Here is an 11,598-nt window from a genome sequence, read left to right as displayed (position 1 = left end):
GGGGGGGGGTGGAGTGTATATATAATTGAAAATTCTCATGAACATTAACCACAGTATACAATGAGGGCTGAATAGGTTTATGTAACTGTATGTTCTTTCTAACATCAACCACTGTATACAGTGAGGGCTGGGTAGATTTAAACCACTGAATACAGTCTTTGAGACTAGTGAGGCTTTTTAAAACTATCTTCAGTCAACAGTTTTGAGGCAAATTTGATAAGTTAAAGTCATATATACCCAGGCCTATTCTCCATTTGTTTTTTTTTTTTAGGTGTGGGTAGTCACAGCAAGACACACATCAGGCATTCTATTCATTTTCCAGCTCAAAGAGGCAAGCCCCGTTCTATGCTCGGGTTAAGACATAGAACGCAATCCTAGGATCAGCAGGGGGCCCGACAGTATTTGCTGGTTTACCTCTGCTGCATCATGCTGGTTCAGTACCCCTTTGAGTAACATCAAAATTCACTCATCCATTCACAAACACTCTCCAAGCTTTCCTCGCATTTATAAACTCTCTTGCCCCTCTCACTCCAACACTTGTAACTACCAAAGCTTTCCTCACTTCATCCATGCACACAAGCCAAGATCTGCCACCTACCACTTCAGTCTTCATCACCCTCCTTAACATCCGCTTCTCATCCATCCTCTCTATGTGGCCAAACCACCTCAACATTCGTCTATCCAATTTGGTTGTTAGTTTTTCTCTCATTGCTGCTCATCTTTGTACCTCCTCATTCCTCATCCTCTCCAGCCATGTCACACCAACCATAGCTCTGAAACATCTCATCTCAAACACATCTAGTTTCCTCCTTTCCACCTATCTCAACCCCTACATCTCTGCACCATATAACATTGTTGGCACAATCATGCCCACATACACACCTCTTTTTGCTTTCATACTCAACCGTTTATCTCTCAGCATACCTTTCACAACTCCAAGTGTCTTACTCCCCTTCCTCACTCTACATCCCACTTCCTCATCCAACCTCACCTCCCTCTGCTGTCACATGTGATCCCAGATACTTAAAAACACTCACCTTCTCTAACATCTTACCATTTATACTCACATCCATCCTACCAGCCCTTCCATCTCTTGAATATCTCATCACCTTATTCTCAACTACATTCACTTTCAGTTTCCACCTTTCACACATTCTTCCAAACCCTACCACCAGTCTCCTCAGTTGTTCTACCAAATCCGCCATCAGTGCTGTATCATCAGCAAACAACAACTGACTCACCTGCCACTTCTCTCTATTTTCTCCCACCATATGGGCTCTCCAACCAAGGGTTCTAGCATTTACCCCTCTTACCACATCACACCAGTAGTAAATCTATATTCCTAAAAAGGCAGCTAATAAGTTAAAGTAACCATTGAATAATTTCTTCCAACTTATATTACCTATAATTTAGATATTTCTAGCAACATCTGAACTTTTGCAAAATTAACATTATTTTCATCCATCAATACAAACACGCACACACATCATAAGCTATATAAAATGTTTTATCAATAAATCTTACCTTGTGTAAACTGGCAAAGCTACTTTATATTTATTATCACCAAAAACTTGTATAAAATTGTTCATTTTTCCAATATTGAAACCATCTTTATCTGGACCTGTTTGGAAAATAGGAGCTCGGAACGCCTCTGGAATATAGATGAGGTAGAAAAGTGTGTTAGGTTTTTGCTTTTATCACTTAATCCACCATCACTACTTTGTAGTTCATACTGAAATTAAAGTGTGACAAGGGAATGGTGCTGACAGTTGAATCTATAAGACATCGGGTCAACAATTTGTGCAATGGCAACAAACAATGGCCATGCCAAGAGATTTAAATTCTCTTTGGTTGGCTTACACCATTTAATAGTAAATAGACACAATAAGTTAGGTATAGGCCATGCTGTAAGCAACAAATGATGGTATTGTAAATTAACAGTTTATAGCAGAGACTCCAGCAAATAAGATCTGAAGAAGGAATTGTAATTCCGAAATATCATCGGACTATAGATAACCAAATTACAACAGGTATATAGTCCATTTTTTGTTTTATAGTGCATTGTTGTACCATTCTAAACTTTTTATTCTTTACAAACAATACACAATGCTTCAAGCGAACTACAATACTCTCTTAACAGGATTAGGTTTTAGTACTGACTTTAAGTCCTCTCATATATAGACAACCATAGATCAGCAGTAAACCTTTAAACGAACCACATGAAAACAAAATATATGCAGTTCAAAGATATACCACAAGGCTGAATAGAGGTGATAAGCGATGAAATTGATGGGGTAAAGGAGTATGTCTATTAGGGGAACACAGAGAATATGCACCAAAACATGGACACTAAAATCCCAAGAAACATAAGGGCAGGATAAAAGGTACTTAACTAAATAAAAGAAGTGCTCAAAGCAAAGCAGGACAAGATCTTATGTGCTAGTCCCTTAAATGGCACCATTGTACTTGCATTTATATAGACAAGAGCAAGATAAGCTACTATGAAGTGATTCAAAAATGAAGCAGAGTGAACAACATGACTGCAGAATATCAAAAGTACCAGACATGTTGCAAGATTCACAGACAACAGGTAAACCAGTGCAGTTGCCGAGTGGTATCCAAAAAATTGGAAGTGGCCACTCGATGGGAAGACAATTTAGTTAAACAATTTGACCAAGATGGAAAAGGATGCAATCAAGAAAGAACTGAAGTACATTGTGATTGGTGGTGTATAATATCTGATAGTCTTGTCATAACAGGTGATAGACTTAGAGAAGGTAATACCAGGGTAATGTTCTCCAGGAAATTACTGCAAACATTTCTTCACAGGGACTAATCTAGGATTCAAAGGTGATACAACTTTCATTACTTTTAATACCAGCAAAAGGTTAGGGATTATTAAAAGAGGGATTTATTCAACTTTGTTCACACCAATATGTTATTGAGATTTAAAGTAGAGATGGAGTTGAAATGTAAGTGAAATTCTTACCAAGTGTTGTTCTATTACGAAGAATCAAAAATATGTGGTAGCAAAATAGTGAAATAAGACTGCAACCAAACATTACTGAGACAAAGAACAAGAAAAGAATGTGGAATCTCCCAGCTGTAGGAGTATTGCTGTTAACCTGGGGAGAATGGAAAGAGAATTGAGTCAGTAACCTGGAAAAAAAGCTGGTTGAAACATTTACAGATAGTACTTTAGTTTTTAACAAAAAATAAAAGTAATGCACATAGTTGAGTACATTCAACTAACTGGGAAACAAGATCTTTATTTTAAAAGTTAACTGAACTCATTTTTTTATCATTTAGAATTTATTTGTACGTTAAAAAATAAAACATATTTGCTCTTGGAAACAGGCACTAAACATCTAAAATTTTGCTTCATAAATAAGGAGAAAAAATATACACTGCTTAAAGATGTTCAATATAACATACAATTGCCACATGCACATACAGATGCATACACACAGTAGCAGGTACATGTATAAAGATCTGTTTGGAGAGACACACTCACAACAGTGAGTATATGCATTATTCTTTGGGAATGTACACACACAAATAATGAATATATATTCAAATGCGTTTGGATACTCATGACAGACCATTTTATATTTATGCCCAAAAGATGATACCAACAGCCAAACTACTTTTGTTATAATATGAATATCTAGTTGTACCTTCAATTTAATATAAATTTCATAAAATTCATCTATGTTTTTCTCTTCAACATCAGCCACTGACCTCCTCTTTTTCCAAATAAATATATGATCACTAACGACCACTGAACAGTGAAGTAAGAGTGGGTTCTGTTGTCAGTCAGGTAGAGTGAGACATACGGATATGATGCCCAAACAAAACAACCATCAACGTTTGAATTAATGCATGTGGTTAGTAATGCAGTCCTAACTTAATGAATCTTCATTAGTCAGGACCATGATGTCCAGTTGTTCAATCAAATGGATGACCAACTCATTGAAATACAAGAGTAAGTAGCTGAGTGTCCTTAATGCAACTCTCAAATAAAATCAGTGTAACATACTGTAACAAAGCTGAATTACAGTTACACTCTATCAGGTGGGTTTCTACAGTTTCCATCAACTCACTTTCACTAACAAGATTTGGAGAGCAGGAACACCTTTTGTGAGTTGTTGTTTAGCTTCAGGACAATATCAACTGAATAGACATGATTAAAGAAAATCCAGTCATGACCATCCTATCATTTTTTATTTGGTCTTTGGATGGGTATTAGGATTTCATTAGGTGTGTCCTTCTCTTTTTAAAGTGGTCTGAGGGAGATATAACTGCTATTTCTAGATAAGAGAGAGAGACACACACACACACATCCCTAAAATGAAATCCTTCATTTCATTAAAAAGGTGTCTAACAGGAATTGAGAAAATTAATAGTTCATAATTTAACAATGAATTAATTTCCATGAATGGAAATAAATTTGGAGATTTGCATGTTTAGAAAATCTGAATTTCTGTTCCTTAAATTTGTTGAAAAAGACATCTTAATTTGGAGGCAAGAGTATTTCATTTCAAACTCTTATTAAAATTCTACATAGTTTTGAAATGTTTGCTATCATAAATAACAGCAAATGCCTGAGTGAATTTAGTGGACAGAATCTGTGTGAAGCCCATCATATATGGATATGCATGTATATAAATATATATGTATAAATGCATATAGGTGCCGGTGTGGCTGTGTGGTAAGAAGCTAGCTTCCCAACCACTTAGTTCTGGGTTCAGTCCCACTGCATGGCACTTGGTCAAGGATCTTCTACTATAGCCCTGGACCAACCAAAGCCTTGTAAGTAGAGAAGGGCATCCAGCTGTAGAAAACACTGCCAGATCAGATTAGAGCCTGGTGTAGCCTCCTGGCTTCCCAGACCCCCCCCACCATACCAGCATGGAAAACGAACGTTAAACGATGATGATGATGATGATGATGTGTGTGTACATATATATACACACAAACATTTGTATATACGTGTGTGTGTGTGTGTGTGTGTGTGTGTGTGTGTGTGTGTGTGTGTGTGTGTGTGTGTGTGTGTGTGTGTGTGTGTGTGTGTGTGTGTGTGTCTCCTTGCCTTGACATCAAGTAATAGTTGTAAAGGGGTCTCACTGTCATTCATTTCCATTATTCTGCAAGAACATGCCTAGCTATGGGGAAATATTACCTTGCTTGGAAACTGGTGAGGGTTGGAAACAGGAAGGGCATCTGGCCATAGAAAATCTGCCTCAAAAAGCTCCGTCTGACCCATGTGAGTACGGAAAAGTGGATGTTAGTATGATGACGATGTATATTTGCATGTGTGCATATACACGCATGTGTATATGCACAAATATTTACATTCTACAGCTTCACTTGTCACTGCCTGAGTGAGACAATAAGTTTGTATTATTTGTTAGCATTACAACCAGTCACTCAGTGCTTTCAAAGATTTTTTAAAAATGGCAATGATAAGTGACCAAGACATTTGGTAACATACCATTGTTGAGAAAACTGATGAAACCAGGTGAAATCATAGTTGTGGCTGATGCCAGTGGAACGTAAAAAGCACCCATTACACTTTTGGGCTGGTTGGCATTAGGAAGGGTATCCATCTGTAGAAACCATGCCAAATCAGATTGGAACCTGGTGCAGCTCCCCAGCTTATCAGTTTGTCAAACCGTCTAACCCATGCCAGCATGGAAAGCAGATGCGAAATGATGATGATCCCTTACTCAGAAGCAGGAAAGGGTTGGTGACAGGAAGAGTGACCAACTGTAAAATCCGATCTTAAATAAGGTCCCTGTTCAACCCATACTAACAAGGAAATACAAACAAAACGACTTGGGAGATTCCTAACAGAAAGCTAATGCAAGGATAAATTTTATAAAAAAGAAAAATTACACACTTCCGCTGATATACACACATATGCACATAATTATGGGAGAGAGAATGGTAAACAATAAGCTGAAAGTTAAATGTAGATTTTCAGACTATTAATAACAATAAAATATGTTTTAACATTTATATAATATTCAATAATTAACATATATCAATAACAAAACTATGCAATTGAATGTTATATAATTTTAAATGCAGAATGTGCCTGGCTAGTATGTGCTACTGTAAATTTATTCTATTAGTATGTGTAAGGATTGCTACATATGCTACTGCTGCTATTATTGTTATTATTATTATTATTATTATTATTATTATTATTATTATAAACAGGCAATTTCATTTAAGGGGTTCCATAAACATTTATAGTAATTGAAAGTGAAGGCTTCTCTAGTTGCATGAAATATTATGTATGTGCAGGGTTAACAATATGTAATTAATACTGATATATATATATATTACGTGTGTGTGTGTGTGTGTGTGAGAGTGAATGAGTGAGTGAGTGAGAAAGAGAGACAAACAGTTTAATATCAACTTAGAGTAAGTTAGAAATTGGCAACAGAAACCTTACTGAAACCATGTTACTGCCTGTATCCTAGTTTTAGAATAGGTAATTTGTGTATTTGGTGTCTTTGCATCTTGTCAGAGGTGGCTAAAATGGTTGGCAACAAGGATGGTATGTGACTATAAAACACAGCCTCAGACAAACTGTCCAATCCCAAACTTCAGGTGTAATGTTCCTTTATTGCCAAATGTCAGTCACAATAGCTTTCTTAAATATTTTCCTTATGTAAATACTCAGTACTAGCAGCTGTTAATCTCCATTCTCCTGCCACCAAAACAGAGTTCCTCTTCCGAAATTTACTCTCATTGACTAACCCATCTGCACAAATATGGTTAAATCAATCAACTTTATATTTGCTCTTCAAAGACCAACATATATTATTATCATCATTATTATTAAGGTGGCAAATCATTACTGCACTAGACAAGTAAGTCTCTGCAATATCTAGAGTAGTGGTTCTTAGCTAGGGTCCATATGATTTTTGGGGTCCACACAACAAAATAATTAGGGATCAACAATAGTATTTTAAGGACTCCTGAAAAAATTTTTTTTACTTTAGATGTATGTATTGCAAGAAACTCCTAGGTTTCTTTCTCTAACATTTTACATACTTCAACCCACACAAGTTAATGTATGAAAAACAAAATGAGAATGTTGAAAGAAATTTCTATAAAACTAGTTTTTTAAACATCAAATGGCTATGGGGTTCCACTAGAATAAAATAGTAATGAAAGGGGTCCAGAGATAAAAAAAGAATGGTTGAGAACCCCTGATCTAGAGAGTCCAACCATCAATCTGGAAGTGGTGGTTTAGTTCCTGATCAAGAATTTTATTTATTCTTTGTTTTTAAAGTCAGCTTATGACCCATGCATTAAGCTGCAAGTCCTATACTTTGTATATTCTGGCACTTGGAGAGAGAGAGAGTGGGGGTGGGGGTGGGGAGCAAAGTGATGTATGTAGGACTCCATTACAAGATTATACCATCAGAAAATATTACCACCAAATATCAGTGAAGTTGTTAATAACAATAACACAGAAGTCAATGAACAGCAGCATTCCAGAAATGTTTTGCCTTCTTTTGTCATTTTTTTGTCATTTTCTCATTCAACATAAAACAATACTAAATAGAATTCTACTGAATATGTGCATGGGTGTATGTGTGTGTGTGTGTGTGTGTGTATTTATCTACACATATCATATGCACACACAAAGGATATTTTATAATCAGAACATTTTTATGTGGAGTGTGTGCTATTTTACTGACCTGAGGAATAATCATTTCGATGTAAAAAATATCCTGAAATGAGGATCCAAGACATTCATTCCTGCACACATACATACATCACCATATATATATATATATATATATATATATATATATATATATATATATATATGGAGGGGGAGGCATGTGCATACATACATATGTGTGTATACACACACACACATACACAATTACATAACAGAAAAGTATCTATAAATATATATACACACACACATACATACACAATTACATAACAGAAAATAATGATGCCTGTATTTATGATGGACATTGTTTCTTCCTAAACAAGAGACAAAATTTTTCAAACAGTTTTTTTTTCATTGATTCACTGAAATTACATATTTGCAATATGAAAGTTATTACTGAGTGGTTAAATATCTCAACATTATAAATAACAAGTTCGATTCTGGTAACTAACACTCACTCATTTGAGACACGTACTAAAATTATAAATAAATAAATGGAAAATTTAATATCATTTCTGAAATGTATGACAACAATTTTTTACAATCTATTTACAGTTTAGCAGTTCTTCCAATCAACATCTGGTAAATGTTTTAATCTTTGGCAAATTCCAATTATGAAGATGTGATACATAGAATATTAGGATCCCTAAATATAGAACAAAAAATTCTAAAGGATTACTATATCCATCCATTTTCTCTGCCCACAATTCCTGAGAGGGCCATGGGATAGGGTTTTTAGGAACCTACCTCTTCCATAGGGTCCTATCAGAAGCAACCGTCAATACACTTTCCAGCTGAATTCTCAAGTCTAATCAACTAAGATTATGGATATTATCCAATCATCCCATTCTTGATCTACCCCTAGGTCTACTACAATTGGGTTCAGTTTGAAGAATCAGTTTTGCAATTCTTTCCAACAACATTTTAATCATATGTCCATTATTACCAGAATTGTGTCCTCTCAATGCAAAGAAGTAGCACCTCAACTTAATGAGATGCCCTGATCACCAAGCTACATACCATATCAAGTAACAAAAGGCATTGTGGTTTCACTGGTTGCCAACATTTGAATTATGTTCAGCTTACACTATTGCAACTGTGGCAGGCTAAGTTGATAAAATTTCAGAGAATCAACCCAACAGATGTTGGTTTGTATCTTGTCAGTAATACTGTGAACTCTTTTGATCAACAAGAACACAATCTACTTAGTCGATTTCAACCCATTCTATAAACAGAATACAGATGCCATCAGTGTATTAACAGAGCTTATCTCAGTTTAAAGCCAATAACCAAAACTCAATATGGACTTCTCTAAAATTCTTAGTCAACCAGGAAACAGATAAGGTATTATTTGTATATATAAATTATTATTTAGCAATTTCACTGTAATTAAAGGCATAATTTTTCTGCATATGTTTCTGGCTAGGATTCCAGTGTATTTCCTTAATCTTCTTTTGGAACTACTATCAAAGAGTTGATTCTTTTCAAATTTTTAAACATGCAATTCTTCATTAATTTGTGTCTTTAATGCCCATAGATTTTAAAACCATTCTATTTCACTCTAATAACTGCATTAACCCAACAAAGTTTTTTGTTGCTCTTGTGAAAATTTATACCAATTATATACAGTTTAATGGAAACAACCCACATGTTAATTGGAAACCTGACTCTAAAGGATTAAAAATAAATTTATAAGAGGAAGCTACACTTACTGTCCAAAATTCTATAAAATACTGCAAAGAGGTGGCAGCAATATAAAGACAGTATAGTAGAGAATAACCAAGGAAGAGTATGAAGAATTTGTAATTGGAAAAACCAACACAATTATTCACCCTGTCAAAAAAAAAAAAAATAATAATAATGAAAATCGAAAGGTGGGGAGAAAGTAAATAAAAGCATAAATGAGAATAAAATGAATAAACCCTTTGCCTGTCCAAATTATTTTCATAGGTTTGTCCTAAATGCCTATATTTGTTTCAGACCTTTAGTTAGCTCTGGTTTCATGTTCTGAATAATATTAAGTCCTAAGTTATTCTGGTAGTTAAAAAAAAATTATAAAAAAAAAAAAAAAACTGGAAATGTATATCATATATGATGCATAGATGCTAAAGAAATATATTTTGTGCATCATGTAGTACATAGCACAGGCAAAGGGTTAAAATACATGAAATTACACAAAAGTTATAGAATCAATTCAAATATTTAAAAGAAATTTTTTTTTTTTACAGATTAGTTTTCACCATTACTACTTTTGCTAAAACAACTTTTTACTATAATAGGTGCAGGCATGGCTGTGTGATTAAGAAGCTCATTCTGTAACCATGCAGTTAAAGGTTCAATCCTACTGCATGGCACACAGTGCAAGTGTCTTCTCTAGCCACAAGCTGATCAATAATTTGGTAGACAGAAACTGTGTGTGTGTGTGTGTGTGCACGCGTGTCTTCAACCTGTGTGCGTTCTTACCACTACTTGTCATCCAGTACTAGCTTGTTTACATTCCTGTAACTTAGCGGTTCGGCAAAAGAGACCAATGGGATAAATACCAGACTTTAAAAAATAAGTTGATTTGCCTGACTAAGCCCTTCAAGGTAGTACCCTATCATAGCTGCAGTCCAATGATTGAAACAAGTAACAAATAAATGATAATCTTTTCTATAACACCCTACTTTGTACTCATTACTCTATTTCAATAATATTTCTTTTTTCAAAAGATTCAGTGAAAATAAAATTAACAGTCTCAGTTTAGTTTCTACATTATTAATCTCTATATCTAAGGAACACAGACAATTATTTGCAGCATAAACTAAATTAGTTTGAATTTCCACATTAGGGATTTCACATTTAAGGAAGGACAGAAATCATTAAATTTTAAACTGAAGAGACAAGAAGGAATGAAAATTTAAGAAATAAAACGGGACGTAAATTACAGGTTGAACAGCTTAACTCGTTTGTTACCATATTTCTGTTGAAATTCACTCCCTATTTATTTTATTTTAAATTTTGTTAATAATGAAGAGTTTAGTAAAATAACTCAGTATTAAGCTGGTGTTTGGAGCATAAATTTACATAAAATTTTGATGGAAGGTTTTAATTTAGACTACTTTAAGCATGAAATTCGTATAACAGAAACAGAGAAGGTCTTAGGTGAGTAGGAATCAAAAAGGTTAAATATAATACTTATGACAGTAAAGAATGCATTAATAAAGATAGATAGGGTTTATTAAAATTTTATAATAATGGAATCAGAAAAAAAATTGGAATTTGACAGGTGTAAACATTATTATATTATTGTACAAGCTTTAGCTAACAGTGTGTATAACTGGATTCACTGGACAAAGAAACAAATGCCTATATAATCTCAAGAGTATAAAGAAAAAAACTCCAGGGTTGGGAATCTTGCTAACTTTGGTTCTGTTGGGAGACAGGTGGGTGCATAGTCTTTGATATGTTGTTTCAAAAGGGATTACTCTATACTTGTTTCAGTCATTTCACTGTGGCCATGCTGGAGCACCACCTTTAGTCGAGCAAATCAACCCCAGGACTTATTCCTTGTAAGCCTAGTACATATTCTATCATTCTCTTTTGCCGAACCGCTAAGTTACGGGGATGTAAACACACCAGCATCAGTTGTCACAATTACATATATATACATATACATATATACGATAGGCTTCTTTCAGTTTCCGTCTACCAAATCCACTCACAAGGCTTTGGTCAGCCCAAGGCTATAGTAGAAGACACTTGTCCAAGATGCCACGCAGTGGGACTGAACCCGGAATCATGTGGTTCGTAAGCAAGCTACTTACTACACAGCCACTCTTATGCCTATAGATTGAAAATAGTCACATCAATTCCATTTTCCTGCCCATAAAAAGATTGTATAGTCATAATGT

General features: G+C 34.8%; 1 protein-coding gene across 1 annotated transcript in view; it reads right to left on the bottom strand.

The window, feature by feature from the left end:
* Positions 1–11,598, bottom strand: part of LOC106882987 (palmitoyltransferase ZDHHC20-B) — a 402,487-nt gene that overhangs the window by 8,664 nt on the left and 382,225 nt on the right. The window contains exons 6-9 of the mRNA XM_052973467.1: positions 10,553–10,578; positions 9,418–9,539; positions 2,990–3,125; positions 1,525–1,651 (exon numbers count right to left, since the gene is read on the bottom strand). Coding sequence (XP_052829427.1) covers positions 1,525–1,651; positions 2,990–3,125; positions 9,418–9,539; positions 10,553–10,578 — 411 coding nt within the window. The remainder of the gene's footprint in view (positions 1–1,524; positions 1,652–2,989; positions 3,126–9,417; positions 9,540–10,552; positions 10,579–11,598) is intronic.

The sequence above is a fragment of the Octopus bimaculoides genome, chromosome 16 (genome assembly GCF_001194135.2).
Source record: "Octopus bimaculoides isolate UCB-OBI-ISO-001 chromosome 16, ASM119413v2, whole genome shotgun sequence".
NCBI classification, from domain to species: Eukaryota; Metazoa; Mollusca; class Cephalopoda; order Octopoda; family Octopodidae; genus Octopus; species Octopus bimaculoides.
This window is presented reverse-complemented; position numbering and strand designations above follow the sequence as displayed.